General features: G+C 40.3%; 1 protein-coding gene across 2 annotated transcripts in view; it reads left to right on the top strand.

Moving 5' to 3' along the window:
* The window catches only part of GRIA4 (glutamate ionotropic receptor AMPA type subunit 4), a gene marked incomplete at both ends in the record, with an annotated part of 215,918 nt that extends 198,133 nt beyond the window's left edge, over positions 1–17,785 (top strand). Inside the window, 3 exons of one of the 2 annotated variants that reach the window (XM_082279260.1) lie at positions 1,551–1,665; positions 10,960–11,094; positions 17,621–17,785. In XM_082279260.1, coding sequence (XP_082135386.1) covers positions 1,551–1,665; positions 10,960–11,094; positions 17,621–17,785 — 415 coding nt within the window. Of the gene's footprint in view, positions 1–1,550; positions 1,666–8,615; positions 8,731–10,959; positions 11,095–17,620 lie in introns of both variants that reach the window. The other variant, XM_082279259.1, reaches the window with a different exon arrangement.
* Between the last annotated feature and the right edge of the window lie 294 nt (positions 17,786–18,079).

Below are 18,079 nucleotides of genomic sequence, written 5' to 3' on the forward strand. Positions count from 1 at the left end.
AGGGTCTTAGTAATACAGATAGGAAGTCATACACTTAAACAAGTGAAAAATTGCCTTTGGAGATGATGAAGGCTGCATAATAACCTTGGCAGATTAGTTATCAACTGATTTTAAAATGCTACATAGTGACTATAGTCACTATCATAAATCCATATGCCTTACATTTGGGTTTGTATGATGGTCTATACTGTCTAACCTCTGCCATCCAGTCCTGATGCTCTCTGGACACCTAAAGGGAAACCTCTGAGCATGCACAGAAGCACCTGCATCCTAGGACCAGCTGTGTCCAAGTTCTTGGCTGAGTTTCAGTATGATTCCAGCAGCCTTGAGTTCATAGAGAAGCAGTGGTTCTGTGCTTTAGCCTTCATGTTGGCAACGCCCCTCTGCCTGCAAAGATCCAGTCTCTCTCAGGTATTTCTCTCATCTAAAAAGAGAGCATTTAAACATGATATGGAGGACACCAGGCTCAAGAACCCCTTTCATTCTGTTATGCCCATGCCACTGTGCTGCTAGCAAAGCAGGATTTGTCTTTCATCCAGTGGTAGTATAACATGTATAAACTCTCCAGGAAAAAGTCCTCAGGATGTCCAGAAAATCTTCTTGTATCTCACGTCCTCAGGATGTCCAAGAAACCTTCTTGTCTCTTAGCACTTAGCTAATTGGCTGGCTTTGCTCTTCCCAGTGCTTGAGCTTCAGTTTGACTGCACTGTGCCCAGGCTTCCCAGCGCAGACACCCTTCACCACCACCTTCCTCCTCCATAGCACAGGTGCTCTTTGGACTGGGACACAGGGTGCTCTCCCAGAATAGCAGGGCAGTCCCTAGAGTCATGGCACTAAGCTAGACCCCAGGCCTTGCCTTTCATCTAAGTCTCTAATCTGCAAGGGAGCAGGACTCTAGAGCCTGCATCTCAATGTACAGATGTGCCAAGAGCAGGGCTTCAGACAGACCTCTGTTCACCTTTGTCCAGTGCTCTCTATTGACTGGCTCTTAGTCAGTGTGTGAGCTGTTAGTTCTCCTCCTCAGCTCTTCCTCCCACGGCCTGTTTCTGCAGCCCTAATCCATAGCTTGTGAGGGATCAGTCTGAAGTGCTACATGTCAGAACTGTAGTAACACAGTGACTGGCAGTGTCTAGCACTGGCAGTCTGGATCTTGCCTCTTTAGTACGTGGGGATACATTTTCTCATCTGCTTGAAAAAACAGTCTGGGCCCACACTGAACGTACTTTAAATACAGATTCAAATAAATCTGTGCAAATTGTTTTTAATTCCAGGCAGAATTTTATCATCATTTTCCAAAAATAGTTTGGGTTTGGTTGATAGAATTTTTGCATTAAAATCCAAGCTGTTCTGAAAATCGTTTCTACAACTGGAAACACATTTTTCGCATTTGGAAGTAACCACAGTTATTTGTGCTGCCAAGGGCTTTGAAATATGGAAATGAGAGGTTTATTTAGTGTGTGGATCAAGCTTATAAACAGCTTAAGTCCTCATTCCTTCTAACATCTTAACAGCTGTGCAGTTTCTTACAAAATATGTTTTATCGTTTCAAGAAATGCTGTTAACCTCGCAGTTTTAAAACTGAATGAACAAGGCCTCTTGGACAAATTGAAAAACAAATGGTGGTACGACAAAGGAGAATGTGGCAGCGGGGGAGGTGACTCCAAGGTTAGCCTCAATGTCACCAAAAGCGGGTAAACAGTATGTGAAGTAATTGGTGCATCTGCTGGGGTCTTACCTGCGATGAAACAGCTTCACCAGTAGCACAGCACTGCTGGTACCTGCAGCTGAAACGGAGGTGTATGCAATTACTGTCAAAGCAAAAATATTCGCATTTGTTTAAGCACCCCAAGGCAAACTTGTAAATCACCAGTTTTCAGAAACCTGCATCTTCTGAAATTGTGGCGAGCCTTTTCCAAGCTTGCTCTTGTGAACAAGCAGTAAAATACCTTCAGAAGCCTGCTCACCAGCTAAGACTTTTTTCCTACCATGTGGTACTACTCAATATTTTTCAGTGACGTTAGGGGAAAAGAGCAAAAAATCAGTGTGACTATCTCTGAGGGGTAATTTAATGTATGGTCCAGGCTCAGGAATCCACTATTGACACAAACAGTACTGCTACAAATTACAATTTTCACAAGTATCCAAAATAGGAAGACAAATTTCACATAAAATATCTTCATGCTGACATTTTCTGATATCTTTCCAACAAACTGAAATCCATGGTGGTTCCCTAGGCATAATTTACCAGGATTTATTGGACAGGAATTGTAGGCTGCATGCTAGGCTGAGGTGTTAACAGCTTCACATTCTTTCTGCATTCCCCTGTCTTCCATATGGCCGGTACCAGTACTTCCTTGCCTTCTCACAGCTTCTTTTGAGAAACTACCTGGTGCTGAAAAGAAGCAAAACATGTGGAAGGTGGTGAAGTGGGGGAGAATTGAAACACTAAAAACACCCCTTCTGTTCCGGGCAGCATGTAATAATATTTATTTATGTGCTTGTGTGTGAACAATATATTAAAGAATGCTGCACAGGTAGCTGTGCAGGCACAGAGCTAGTCAGATATAGATGATTAAATTTGACTGATTTGTCAAACACAGTTTATCTAGCTTTCTTTACAGTTGCCTGCATATATTTTTTCTTACTATCTTCCCTCCTTCTTTAGTCCTCCTACTCTTTCATGCTGTGTCCTGGCCTCAGGGACCATCCCTTGGGCTGTACTGCACTCACCCAGAACTGGTCTCCTAATCCTCTTCACTTTGCCTTCAATCCTGCTGCTCTACCTATTTTTCCCCACACTGCTCTGCTCGCCAGTAGTCAGTTTCAAAAATGGTCTCTATTTTCTCTTCCAAAATGTTCAGATATATTAAACCTAATAGCACTTACATCCACTCAGGCCTGAACTTTTGCATTACTGGGGGAGGGATTTTTTTTTTTTTTTTTTTTTTTTTTTTTAATGTCACAGGCAGAGAATAAAATCATTCAAATACCTCAATTTTCTTAGCGTATCCTCCTCATAAGCCTGCAGTGGTTGCAAAGTGAGATGAAAGCTAGATAGCAAACTAAGGATGTTGTTAACTTGCTTTCCCTGATTACCAGCCACAGGTTCTGTGAGTCATGAAGCACGTAAAAAAGGGAGAAGCTCATAGTAGAAGGACAGGCAGAGTTTCACCAAGAAATGTCTGGAAGTGCTGAAGGAGCAAGTTTAGTGTGATGGAAAGTGACAGAAAAAAGAGTTGGGGGGAACAGGTAGAAAAGAAAGGCGAGGAATGTGATTCAGGGCAAAACAGGGGATGTGTGAATGCAGGAGGGAGGAAGGAACACATTGCCCGTGGAAATAAACAATAGGTGACACAGGCAGTTCAGGATACAACAGACAATGTGGTGGGCAGGACAGTGTTAGCAAAGGATGGAGAACATGATGGAGCTCAACCCGTGGTTCTGGGACTATATACAGCCTGCCATGAGCATTTATATGACCTTGGGCCTGTCTCTTGCCACAGTTTTTCTCAGGCACAGCTGGGTGAGTAGGCAGTACCAGTGGTCCTGGGAAGCTCCAGGTCTATCACGTGCGTCCACTGCCTGCGTTTGGTAGAACCAGGCACATCGTGCAGGTGAGCAGCCATTCCCATGCTTGTCAAAGTCTGCATTGCAGCAGCATCTGGTCTTGGGTTATAAACTACAGCCAGGCTGATTCCCCAAAGGGTTACTTAGCCATTTATCATCTAGAAAATTCATTTCCTTGTTCAGAAACAATCTTGATCAATTGAAGTCAAGACCCTTTCTACTGAATTAATGGAGCGCTCTGAGTATTTTAGGGTTTTTTCTGCTAGCAAATTATCATTAGTGGAATAACCAGGACACTATGCACTACTTTTGTAAAGCTGATAGCTACCAGCAAGTCCTGAACAGAGTTCCTACCTTCTCAAGAATACTTCTTTTCATTGTATGAATTTAAAAAGAACAAACCCTGAGCTTTTTTAGAAGCTCCAGTTTAAATTACAGGGCTTTGCACTCTCATAAAAGAGAATAAGAAACTCCTCTTCTCTTGAAATAAATACAGCACCTGAGGCTTGACTGATAACTGTGATGTTATTATTTGAGATTCATTAGTCAGAATATGAGAGTCTAGACCCACAATAACACTTCATGATACTACAGAGGACTACAGAAATGAGGGAGCTTCATGAGACTTTAGCTGTTCTCCAAAGGTTTGTATTGCTCTGTAAAACAAGATGTCTCCTACCTCCATTCTCTGCTCTTAAAAGGTCACCTCTAGCCTCCCCATTTGTTGTTCCCTTTAAGGGACAATCTTTCAAAATTCAGAAAGACAGTTCAGAAAGCTGCCCCGTGTGAACCACCTGTGGTTTAGTGGTCTGATTAATTAGTTCATGGTTGAAGATAAAAGTGAGTTCCCCAAGTCATTTGAGTGCTTTTGAAAGTACTACCTCAGATCCTAACTGCATGCCATCATTTCATGTGGTGCATGGGAAGGTACTGAAATACTGTTTCTGCCACTTTGCTCCATTTTTTTTATAAAAATGTGAGTGGGCAGAAGCTGTGATGATGAAAATCCCTCCAGTCTCTGCTGGCACCCCTCAGGAGAACACGGTGGCCCATGTTTTTTTCATTCAGCTGACGAGGCTGACCTTACACTCAATTAATGGCTCAGCCATGAGTGGGTAATGAAAATGCTCCTCAAGTATACCCATGATTGCATTTTTAAAATCTTTGTCTACCAGAATTCTATATTTGTTTCAGAATCACTCCATATTGTGATTTAAATGTTATAATTGGCCATTTCTTGTCCTGAACACAGCTAGCTCAGAACTTCATTAATGCCATTTTAAAGCACTGTGATTTTGCTGATGTTGCTGGCTCAAAATCCAGCCTGAGGCTCTTAAAAAACAGCCCTTCCAACAGCAAGTGATTGATGACAGGATAGGAGGAAATGAGTAAGAAGCCAAGAGAAGAGGTAGAAGGGCTGAGAACATGATGAAAAGTTAGAAAACCAGTGTCCCTATGCCCAAGTCAGGCCATGCCAACACCGACTTCAGCACATGGGTGAAGAACAGGGTCTCCTGTGCTGTCACAACAGCAGTTTTGCACTGTGGCTACATGGGGCAAATTCTTCTCCATAGATAAAGGGATATTTTAGTTACAATTTCTCATATATTATCCTTACATGAACTTGAGGCAGTTGGATCCTACGACAACAGAGATTCTCAGCAGCTGTACACTGGAAAAAAAACTACACTGATTTTCATAAACTGTGACAGTTTAATCTAGTTGAAGATTTAGCCCAACATTAGTAATTCAGGAATCACTAAACAACTTGAACAAAACCCAAGTATATAGACATTTTCCACTGCCATATTAAGTATGCAATACTGAACTTAATGGGAAATTTAATTATAAATGCTGAATTTGTCCCCTGTATATAACTTCAGTACATCACTCTTGCTCACATACAGCAAACCATACCAATTTTTTTGTTTCTGTCCCCTTTAATATCAGTGGGACTATTCACCAACTGACTGTGTAAGCAATGTAGTAACAAGTTGTAGTCTCTGAGTTCATGACTGACACAGTCAAAATAAGTGACTTGCCCCAAGAGCCTAGGCGATCTGGACATGCATCTCCAATAAGAGCTGTTGAGAATTTCCTACTAAAATCAAACAAACAAAGCCTAAAATACATTAAAATTCACTATACCTGCAATCACTTACCGTGGTTGCAAAGAGGTGTATATATGCTGTGATTCTGAAAAACATAAGCAAAAAATCTTCCTTTTCCACTCTGCAGCCCCTTAGTCTGGGCTTCTTTTATTGGACCATGTGCATTTCCCATCACAGCTGAGTGATTTAAATTAGGACAAAAATCCTGTTCTGAAGGGGTAAAATATTTTAAATACATAATTTTAAGTTTTTCTCAGAATGCTTCTTCCTCATCACAGCTGGGACTGTCTGAAGGCAGGTGTGTGGGACATGTCACACAGCCTTGCTAAGGCAGGCAAGAAAGTGAGGGGCAGCGAGCAGGCTTTCTTGAGCTTCAGCAGGTTCTTCATTAAGAAAGTTTTCCAGCAAAATAAGTGGAGAGGACAAACAGGGGCCTGGCCTCAGTCACATCACTGCTGTATCCCAGTGAAAAGTGGGAACATTCTCTGCTTACCATTGCCATCGAGACCAGTTATAAACTGAGGATAATGTGGCAATTTAAAGTGTGAAACTGATTGTTTTTCCCAAAGGAAAACCTGAGAGCATCCTTGCAGGCACAATGCAGAAAGGATGACATTAAAGGCACTACAGTTGCAAAAAAGAAAATATTCCCTGCCTGTGTCAGGCTTTATGTGCCTTAACTGTTAGTGCTGAAAAAAAAAAAAAAAAAAGAAGCAAAGGACATGGAGACATCTTTTTTCTGACTTGTTCCCATCTTGCTGGTGGCCTTGATAGTTCATATCTATTCCTAGTTATCAGTTTAATCAGTTTAATCTGCAACAACTCCACAGGCTTCTGATTTTCCAAGTGAGAACTGTATCTGTATGCCACTTACCTTTGTCATAACCAGCCCTGTTACACTGATGGGATTTAGGAGCACTGGAATGTGGCTCAGTTCCAGTGCATCACATGTTACAGATGACAGCTATTCAAATAATATTAATTATTTTGCACTTGTACTAGAAGCCAGCAGAGGATCATGTTGACAGGCAACTTGCCAGCACCCCAAACCCACTCATTTCACAGCTGTGGGACTCTCATGTTCCACTGTCAACCTGCACAGCCTGGTGCCAGAAGCCTGAAGGCAAACTGTAAGTTTGAATACTGGAAAAGAGCAAGAAATGGGCATTTTCATTTCTAGAAGCAGAATATTGCATATGAATTAAATGTGTGGGACTTGGAAAGTGGATGAAGCTTTTCCTTTACTTAGAGTGATCACTTGAGGGTTCCTGGGAAATCCTCTCACCCAACTGTGGCTGTCAAAAATTTCTTCGAGGCACCAAGGCCCCCTCAGCAGTAGATGAAGAGACAGGCATCGCAACATCATCCTTCGTGAAAACTGGTATCAAAGCCCACCATTTGGAGGTACTGACCTTCTTCTATTAACTGCAGGGAGGTCTGGACAGACAGGCAAAGCTTGGGGCACAGTGTAGGGGTGAAAAAATTGAGGTGAGGTGAGTCCCTCCCCCCTCTTTAGGTACATATAGAAAGAGTAATCAGAATGTATGAAGAGGCAGGGTCCCTAAAGCTAAGAATAGCATCCAAGGCTCAGAAGCTGTTGTGTATTAAATAGATACATATAAACCTGCACAAATACATTAATACATAAGCATTTGAGGATTTCCAGTTAAACCAGTTATAGAGTGTAACAAGCCCCTTTTCTCTTCAATGGAAACTATTTTAGTAGGTTCGGTTAAACTATACTAATTAATGTTTGCACTGGTTATTTATTTATTAAGCCTTGAATTTGTAAGTTAATGTTTTAGTAATGCATGGATTATGTCATATTATGGGAGATAAATTTTCCCATAGGAATCTGCTGGCACACACAGGATCATGTCATTTAACATCACCAGAAGGCTATCACATGCTATTTCTGTTTATCTCCCTGCTTCTCTGATATATATTGTATTTGCATGCACACCTGCACATAAATAGATATCCATATGCCTACCACATTAAGAATTAGGCAATGATTTAAAGTGGAAAGTACATAAAATATGTCTGTTAATAATTTCATGCATTTTTAAAACATATAGTGGTAGATCTGCATGAAGTGGGGCATTACCATAATACTCTGAGATGATTCAATGAGTTTAAGCAACTTCAGTGTAAACCCATAGCATTTCATGATTTGGAGGCATTGGATTAGGTTTCATTTCAATATTAAACTCTGTTACACCACCCACAGCAAATGCCACCAGTAAAAAAAAGCTATTCCAAGCACAAATATATCATCAGCCTGGACCCTTGAAATATTGACATGAATAAGTGAGATTTAAGGAAAAGCTTTAAATTTTAAAATAATGTTGAAACAGGAAGTGAAAATTGAAAACTCACTGTCCTTCTTAGCTGGGGATAAGGGGATCTTTGCACCTCTCCCCGCAAATTCTTTGCATGCAGACCTCCTATTACAGGGCTGTGTTAAATGGTTATGGGCAGCACACTGCAGGAAGCATCTTCTTTTCTTGCCAGGATAATTTTGAGGGCAGTAAATGAAATACCTATGGCCTAATCATATTATTAGTTTGTATGCATACAAACTAAAAATAGATTGAAAGCAAGGAACACAAATTAATGTTTCCTAAGTCATATATGCAGTTGTCTTACATGTATCTCTGAAGGGTATGTTGTTAATATGTCTAAGCCAATAGTTTTGGGTTCACAGTAATTGCATACTATTTATTTACAAATCTTCCCCAGCAGTATGTGCCTGTTACCTAAAGCGATGGAGCAGGTCCCGGTCATATGTCTGTCTCTAAACCTGGGCCAACAGTACATGACATAGCACCCACTGTGGCCTCTGCTCTGTCACTTTGCAATGCGATTCTATGTAGTTTTACTTGAATAACATAAAATAACATATATAATGTTATTTATGTTATTTTCCACGTGAAGAACTCCTGTAAACCTTGCCGTTTTGAAACTCAGTGAGGCAGGCGTCTTAGACAAGCTGAAAAACAAATGGTGGTACGATAAAGGTGAATGTGGACCCAAGGACTCTGGAAGTAAGGTCAGTCGCTACAGTTCGGGACCTACTATCGTGTTCACAAAGCAGTAGAGGAAGTAATAAACAAAATGACATAGAGATAAAATAAGCAGCTGTAGACACAGAATCAATCAGCTTTGGCCCATCTTGATGGGGGTCGCACTTTAATTTAAGGAAGCACTATTGCGTTTTAAAGTCTTCAGTGATAAAAATCACCAAACATCATCCCACATATTCAGAGCATCTCCTGAAGAAATACAAAGCAGATTTTTGGGTTTGGAAGAGGCAGGCTGAGTTAGTTGTTTCCTTCCTTCCTGGAGGGGATGGACTTTTCCCATTGACTGCTTAGGAAATGTCCCTTCACGTCTTCTTTTGGAGCTGGCCTACCTCAGCATTGTCTGAAACAGAGAAATGCTAGCAGGAAGGACTGCCTTTCATCACTGGCCAGGAAGGTGGTGTCTGGCTGCCTTTGGGGATGTCCCTGGCTCCTTGAGGGCCAAGGAAAACTTAAGTTGAGCTTTGAAGTGAATGGCTTCAGTAATTAATAGTTTCTTTAGCTTCCAGTGTTTATCCTAGTCCATACCCGAATAGTAAATCCTGACAGCTCCAGGGAGCTGACAGCTCCTTCTCTATATGGGGACAGACCCAGAACCAAGTATTTTCTGATGGTTGGGAAACACCACAGTCAGTGCCAGCCCTGTATTTGGGGAGTCTGACATTTCTTCACAGTACCTGACTCCATGCCAGCCTCTTCAGCCACAGCTAAAAGGAAAGAATGACAGGCACTGACTGCTTGCTGCCTGCATGTCCCAAGACTTACCTTGATAAAATTAGCATGGGAAACAAGCTTTCAACACATTTCACTTTTTCTGGCAAGTGCTTTGAAAAAAGGAGTGAAAACCGTTTAAAAGGATGACAGAGTACCTGTAAATAACAGCTGAGAAAGCCTCAACCCACCACCTACATTAGGGCAGGTCTTTCTCAGTCCTGCCTCCTCCTTGTCTGCAAGCACCATGTTAACATTTGCCACCAGAGGAACAGTCATTCCAAGATACTCAGACTCCTCCTAGCCAGCTAAAAAGGCACAGACAAAGCAGAACCCGGCTATAAGCCCCAGTCACCTCTGTACGCCCATGGAAACCTTTACTGTGCTCATCTGCTGATTACACAATGAATAGTGCCTCTTTAAATTAAACATACAAATGTTTTTCGGTCTTCGTAAGTTAAAATTTCATAGAGATTACAATCAGAAGTTAAGTACTCTCCTTACTTTAGCTAAAGATTATATAGTCTGCGTAAGAATAAAGCTTTATAAGTATTTTAAGGCACACAATGTAGCATATGAAGTCAATCCTGAGAGAGTTCCTTGAGAACTGTGCTAAAAAAGCACATGGATTTCAGGTCAAATAAATGTGCTTCATAACTAAGCAGTGAAGTATAGAGAAATATAGAATAGTTATTTACTACAATACACCCAAGAAGGTGATTGTAAAATTACATATATTTAATAATTTGCTAAAGAAAATCCTCACTTTTATCTAGATTATGAATAATGTATAAAATTGCATAAATTGATATTTAGAAGTACACTGTTACTGAGCTTAGTAGTCCATGGGCATATTCCAGAACTGTATCTATAGTAAAATAAAACCAAAATACAATAATAGGTAAGAGGCAAATATATCACAATGTGTATGGTACAGTGTGCACTTTAAAAGGAAGTGTTTGTTCAAAGAAAGAACTTAAGCCTTATTTGTTATTTTCACCTGTTTTTTAAGTATCAGAAGCCCAGTCTAGACCTTTTAATGCCTATCACAAGTACAGTTACTGGTTCTTGTAAAGATCAAGCAGAGTCTTGTCTGATATAAATGGATTTCTGGATTCCGAGGCTTCTGAAGAGCTTTACATAAATGCAGTTTCATGTCAGTGCTGAAATGTCCCCTAAAGAGAGCTAGACATGTCATTGTTTAATTCTGCACGTAATGGAAGTAATGCTTTGCAGGAAGCAAGCAATGACATCCTGATATGTTGGCAATATACTTAGAATATTTTTTATGCCAACCAGGAAAACTAGTTGCTTAAAATATATTTTATAGATCCAGATAGGTCAAAATTTGCTGAAGTATGTAAACAACTGTCATTAAATTTCAGCTAAACGTTGTTATTTATGTCTATTTCTAATGTTATAGTGTGTGGTTTGTGCTTCTTGGGATCCATTTTCCAGGGTTAACTGTGTCACTTCTGTTTTCCCAGGACAAGACGAGTGCCTTGAGTCTCAGCAACGTTGCTGGAGTCTTCTACATTCTGGTTGGAGGCTTGGGCTTGGCAATGCTGGTGGCTTTGATAGAGTTCTGTTACAAGTCCAGGGCAGAGGCGAAACGAATGAAGGTGGCAAAGAGTGCACAGACTTTTAACCCAACTTCCTCGCAGAATACCCAGAATTTAGCAACTTATAGAGAAGGTTACAACGTATATGGAACCGAAAGTATTAAAATTTAGGGGTAGGACTTAGGGCCTACTACAGCGAGTGGGTGATGCATCTTGTAACGCAGTGTTGTGACATGTCTGTCTAGTGGTGCTTGCTTCTGAACAGAGCTTTATATTTTGAAAAATTTCAGTGCAAAGTGGTTCAGTTCTTTTGGCTGCAGATGTACAGTATATTATTCTATGTTGCTAATAGACATCTGCATTGCAAGGAATTTTTAACAAGAAAAATACATTTTGAACGACTCAAAGTTGTCAAATCAGTTGAGAGATGACAACTATTTTAAATGAGAAAGTAAATATCCAGAGGGCCAGTTTTTCAGTACTTCATTGGAAAATTGTTTTCCTAAAGGTTTGCACTCTACTAGTGACAAGTTGCTGCAAGCCTGTATTATTCAATTTTGGCCCTGTCTGTAACCAAGATTTAGGATAGGCAACATCACTGAACCATAGTTAACCTAATGGAAGAAAAGGCACTGTTACAAGAAGTCTAAATGTTGTTTTACCTTCTCTCCCTCCTCCCCTCTCTGTTCCTTCACCCTCCCTTTGATACATGTTTTATGCTAATTGTGCGGCTTCCTCCCCCCCCCCCCCCCCCAATATCGTGCTTCAGGTCAATTTTTGCCCAGAATAGTAGTCACAAAAAGTCACTAACCAGTGAATAGACCCTGATTATCATCCTCAGCTTTCAGTAACAAACCTCCTTACCTAGGTCAAGACTAGTGTATTTTAGACATTCATGCAGTGATTTTGGAGGCTGAAGCACTGATGCTGCCAAGCTGCGTCCTGCATAGCTCCCCTGAGTAGGTGTGCAGGGATGGGTTACTAATGTACTTGCTCTCATCCATACAGTGAGTATCTTGCCAACTAATCATTAGACAAATCAACTCTCTGACCTTTGGAAATGGTATGCAGCAGCAAATTGAGCTTCTAAATGTAACTTTTACATAGCTCCCAAGCTATGCTGGCTGCTTTATAAGTGAATGCGCAGCTAGCACCCCACTCTGCCATGCTAGAGCTCCCTTGCCTTTGCAAATAGCAAGCCACATGTCTCCTCTGTTAACAAAAATCTTCAGCTACATTTTCCTGAAATCACTGAGCCATCCCTATAGTGGAAGTAGGAAACACAAATCTAGGGAAACGAGATTAATAATATAATACTTATGATGCCGCCTAGAAAAAAAAAAAATGCTTGTAGAAAACCACTGGAGATACACTTATTATTTTTTATTTATTATTTATATAGCGCTGGAGTAGACGGCGCTGTACAATAGGTGAAGTGTGCCAAACACATAACAGGTCCCTGTCCCGAGGAGCTTACAGCCTAAAGGCACAGCCGGTACAGTACCGAACCATACAGTACAGAGCAAACACAGAGTGAGCAGAGAATGCTGTTTGAGCAGGATAGCTGGAGCGCTGCGAGGAATAGGTGGGTTCTCGGGGCGCGAGGGAGGGGGCTGGCTGGGAAACTCTGCCCAACACACTGTTCTGTGTAGTTTTCTTGTCTTCCCTGTTCTAGAAGGAGTCATGACCCTGGGTATATTCTGATTGTAACAGAGCTGCCAATTTCCCCATGTAAAAAAAAGGTGTTAGCTGTGCACTTTGTTCACTAGTGAAAATGTGAGCCATAGTATGTGTCAAGAGGACTCCAAGAGTATAGGCCAGTGTTCATTACTCTGAACTGGGAACCAGGACTTCCAGATGCTAATATTAATCCCCCAAGTCCACTCCCTACTGTCAGCAGTAAGGGTCTTAAAAAGAAGTAATCCTCTGCAAGTCATTGTGCAAAATGCAAGTGAGGGTGGTTTTTTTAGTGATGTGCTCACAACTCAGAGTGTCCCCAGGCTGGTATAAAAGCAAGAATTCCAGAAAACATATTTCTTATCAAGTTTACAGGGTGCAATGCATTCAAAATACAGTCTTAAAAAAAAACAAACAAAAAAATTAAGCTTCCATTTAAATACTGACCTGACTCCAATTGGCTGAGCATGCTAAACATGGCATGACTTGACAATCCCCACAGTTGCCACCTAGCTCTGTGATTCCAGTGCAACAGACACTGATTATACTTGCAAAATTTTTTTTAGTCTTAGTGTTTTCTTGTAATAAAAAAATAGAGCTAACTAGGTTTTGTATTTAAAGGAAAGATCATAAGCACCTTACTCTAAGTTTGGATTTCTGTGGTATTTGTTGCAACACAGAAATGAAGTCCTATTGGAAAAATATATTTTAAACAACACAAAAAAAAGATACAAAAACGTTGCATTTTGTTTTATTGAAAATTCATTTTTGGGTCAGTCAAAACTTCTGATAGTTAACATTTTAGGGTGCAGACTTTTAAAATTCACAAAAAAAGTTACAAGGATTTTGAACAAATATTTACAGACTTCTGAATTTTTTTTCTGCTTATTTGATGCAATATTTACCTGAGAAATTTCAAGTGAACTTCTTATAAAAATGCTTGTGCTGTATGTGGGAGACTTCCAAGGCCCAGTCATCCTCTCCTGGCCACACTGGCAGCAAGAGGTGCCTGTGTGCCACATTGCACAGGGGGACTATGCCAGCTGTTCCTACACGTGCTAGTCATAAACCCCTGCTTAGCTGGCAGCATTACAGAGCCCACAATGATGGCTGCACATAATTCTGTAGGAATATGTCTGTCTTATGCATTTTGAAACCTTTGATTTGTTTATTTATCCAAGGAGTAAAGAGATCATATTGGAACTAAAACCTGCTAATATGGAAAGATGCCTGGTGGTTCTAACCTGCATGAGTAACCAACGCACTGACTTTTTAAGCTAACATCAAATAGTTTTAATGGTATATGTAGTAAACTAATATAAAATGGCTTAAATAACCCTCTTGACAATTAATGTTCATTACCATGATTTTTATCTTAGTTTCATTCAGTCAATCACGAGTTACCTCAGGGAAATTCACCCTGCCTGTGAGGCAGCTGAAAATGAAAATGAAGGACTAGTCTGTATGTGTGGACTGGTCTTTATGATAATGGACTAGTCTATATGTGTGGGATAAAGACATTCAGAGGGAGACATCAGTTGCCACTGCTGAAGGCAGGGAAGAAAGTTTGCTTTAAGGAGGGAATAATCCCAATCCTCTTCCCCTGGGCAGTAGATTTGCCATTAGTATAAAGCCCTTATTGTACAAGTGAAGCTGATACCAAGAGCAGTGAGGAGCTTAACATCCTTCTCTCCAGCTGCTCTAAGGCAAAGCCCTGCTGAGTTCCTCACCCCAAACCCACAGGCTTTTGAAGGGGTTGTCCCAGTATCCAGCCAGCCACCACCACCACCTCTCCATGGCCTTCTCGGTGGGCCATGAAGCTCAGGAGCCAGCTTCCAGCTCAGCTGCCTTCTGTTGCTCTCCCATCCCATGCTGTTGTTTATAATTAGAAAACTACAAAGAGCAATGAAAAACATCATTATTACAATTAACTACAAGAAAAGGTGAAGTGTTACAGGATGGCTCAGTAAGTGCATAATGTACTTATTTTGACTTGTATACTTCCAATTTCATAGTCATGAGAGAAGAAGTCATTAAAAGTTCATCTTAGATATTTGTGCCAAAGACACCTCCATGTGACCCAAGTACTAGAGGAGCCTGAACAACAAAAAACCCCACACAGGCTAGGATATTTGTATTACACAGACTGAGGATACCAGTTTCCATAATTTCCATTTCCTGTTAGGAACAAGGCAGTCAGTGTATTCACGTGATTAATTCCACAACTAATTTAACCAAAACTAATGACAAATTTGAAAATACCTTATCACTATTAACCACATACACTTACTGCAAGGAGACTTTCACAGTTTGGGTAATATTCACAGTAAATTCTGAGACTTTTCCCTCTTATCCCAGCCACTCCTCAAACTGTGTCTGCATCCAGGCCATACATCTGAACTTGTAGCAGCACAGTTAAGCAGAATATCAGCCTGGCTTGTTACCTATAGCATAGTTTAAAGTACAGAGCAGAGGCTTACCTGGTTACTTGGCTTTATGGCACTGTCCCAAGTACAAGTTTGACCTGCTCCTCCTGGCTTTTTAAGTGTCTGAGTTGTCCTGTGGTGTGTTGCTGAGCTGTTGTTAGTCTCTGCACTAAGAGGACATGAGTTATTTCCTTGCAGCTTTTCTGTTCTTCTGTGGAAGGCTGCTGAGAAAGTGGTGTTCTCTTTTTTTTTTCTTCTTCTTTTTTTTTTCTTCTTTTTTTGTTCGTTTTTTTTCCTTCTGGATGCCTTTTATTGTCTTTCTGTCCTGAGTGTGTTGTCAATGGCCATAAAGTTATTTAGACTGAGCTACTAAAGCAGTTACATACAACTCGTATATCCCATACAAATCTGAGTGCTCTCACTCAGATTTCCTGGTGGGAAACTCTGAATGGCCATGAACAGATAGCTGATCAATGTGCTGGAGAGACAGAATGATGACCTTCTGGGAAATTTAGCACATCTGGAGTTAGCCATCCTTTTTCCACCCAAGTTTGCTTTCTAATCTGGTTTGGACTCTCATCCCTCTTCCACACTAAAGCACCTTTAGCTTTTTCTTGCCATTGACCAGAACATGTTCTCTGCACTTCTGCAGACAGAGTACCAGTACCCATTTGCAGTGGGACTCAGGACACGCACCATGTGGATCTGTACCACACTGCATTGTGTCTGTGCTTTGCAAATGCAGAGATTTTTATTTGCTGCTGGGAAGTAGTTGAAGTTTTTGGTACCTACTTCCTCATCACCTCTGCCACCCTTTTTGTATCCAGGTGTTGTTTTACATCAAGATATGTTTGGTAACAGTCCCTGTCACAAAGTACAGTGGGGGCAGGGAAAGTTCTCAAAGGATGTCCTTTACCAAAGCTGTGGGTTTTCGATGTAAGGGGAATGCCATAATGCCCTCTGTAAGCTGAGGCCTTTTCCTGAATTTGGGTGCTCTTGAAGGCTGAAGTTTTTAGGGTAATTGGTTTGGAAAGTTGCTTTTAAATCCAAGCTCCCATCTGTGCCACAAACAGCTGCTGTATTTTTGACAGCTCTTTTTGAAGGAGCTACTGATAACAATGCAATATTAGACTGGTGCATTTCCACAGAAATGCACCAGAAGTAGTGAAAATGTTTGGGAGTTTTAAAGACTCTTCCTCATCCCTATATACTCATATATAAAATTAACTCCACATATCAAACACCAGCTCAGGATTTCACTGCTACCTCAGAAGAAGAAACTGGGCTCAGAGGGATAAAGTTCAAAATGTAGAGATTAGTAATAAAGCAAACAAAATGATTTAATGATGTTTGTCATCCCTTTGCTCCTATGTGAATGCACCCTCCTATCTCCCTTTTTTCCCCAATTGGTATTTCAGACTGCATCCCTGCACACCATTTACATAGCTTCTTCTGACTAGAAATCAGATTTCCCCACTAATTAATATCTTAACATGGTTATCTCCAAAATCTCTTTCAATGTAGTATAGTTTGGGTGCCTTACTGCATTGTTTGACCTTAGACACTTACCCTAATTTTAGTCATCTGGAAATTACTTACTTAAACTAGTCCTCTTGGCTTTTTTTATAATCACATGAGAGAGCCCTGTTAGATTAGACTACTGATTTTTGGATGACTAAAGTTAGATGGCGTAACTATAAATCTTTTAACAAATCCAGATTTTTTGCTTGAGTAATTTAGTCCCTAAACACGATATTTTGTTCTGATTTACCTGAAACTAAAGATTTGTAAGTAACAAAAATTTAAGCCTTCTCATGGAAAATTTTGACATAATGTAGAAAAATGTGGAAAACTGTATTTTGTCTCAATAAATTACATTTTCTTTGAAAGTTATCACCTTCTCTAATGGTAGGAAAATATATATATGAAAGAGATTTGAGGACAGTTCTCAGATTTCCTGATACTAAATATTTGCTCTGTGAAAATAAGTAACAATTTCTTTCGATTTAAATGATAGAATTGCCAGAGGGATAGCTGATACAGCTATTGCAATTTATAAACAATTTTCAGACATTCCTAGTTGAAGGTCAAAGCCTATAAACACCTGTGCATGACTTTATTCACAGATGCTAATGCTTTCAGGTTCCAAAAGGTCTTCTCACTGTATATAAATTTAGTTTGAAGCAGTTTAGATGAAGGTATTACCTCTTCAGTTAATTTCATGATCAAATTCAGATTTTATATTTAAATCAGTAACAATTTATTGTAATGAAATTTACCCTCAGAATTGCTAGTATTTTTTCCCCAGTAGACTTAAGTGCTATGTATTATATTTATGATGATTACTACTTTTATATTTAACATTAACATGAAAAAATGCAGATGTCTAAAATTTAATATTTTGGTGTTTGCTGTGTCCTGGTTGGCTGAAGGACAGAAACATTATAACACTTTCCTCTCTTCTGCTTCTTCTTCAAACCTAGCTTACCTTTTCTGAAGCCATAAGAAACAAAGCCAGATTATCCATCACAGGGAGTGTGGGAGAAAACGGACGCGTATTGACTCCCGACTGCCCGAAGGCCGTGCACACTGGAACTGCAATTAGACAAAGTTCAGGATTGGCTGTAATTGCATCGGACCTACCATAAAAACCAAAAAAATAATTGAGTGCCTTAATCAAACTGTGTTGGTGACTGATGGGAACACAGCACAGACTGTAACGACATGGGAGTGTCATTGATGAACTAATAATTTGGCTGAGAAAGGGAAGTACGTCCAAATGCGCCAGACATCATCAGCAACAATGTGTGCATGAGCTCAGCTCGGAAACCCAAACTCAGATTTTATATCAGGAAAATTCATAATTTAGTTTTGTTGGGGGGAGGGGGCTGGGAAGGGTGTATTAACAGCAACAAATTTCACTTGAGTGGACTTAAAACTAA

The sequence above is a fragment of the Coloeus monedula genome (assembly GCF_965178545.1).
Source record: "Coloeus monedula genome assembly, chromosome: 3".
NCBI classification, from domain to species: Eukaryota; Metazoa; Chordata; class Aves; order Passeriformes; family Corvidae; genus Coloeus; species Coloeus monedula.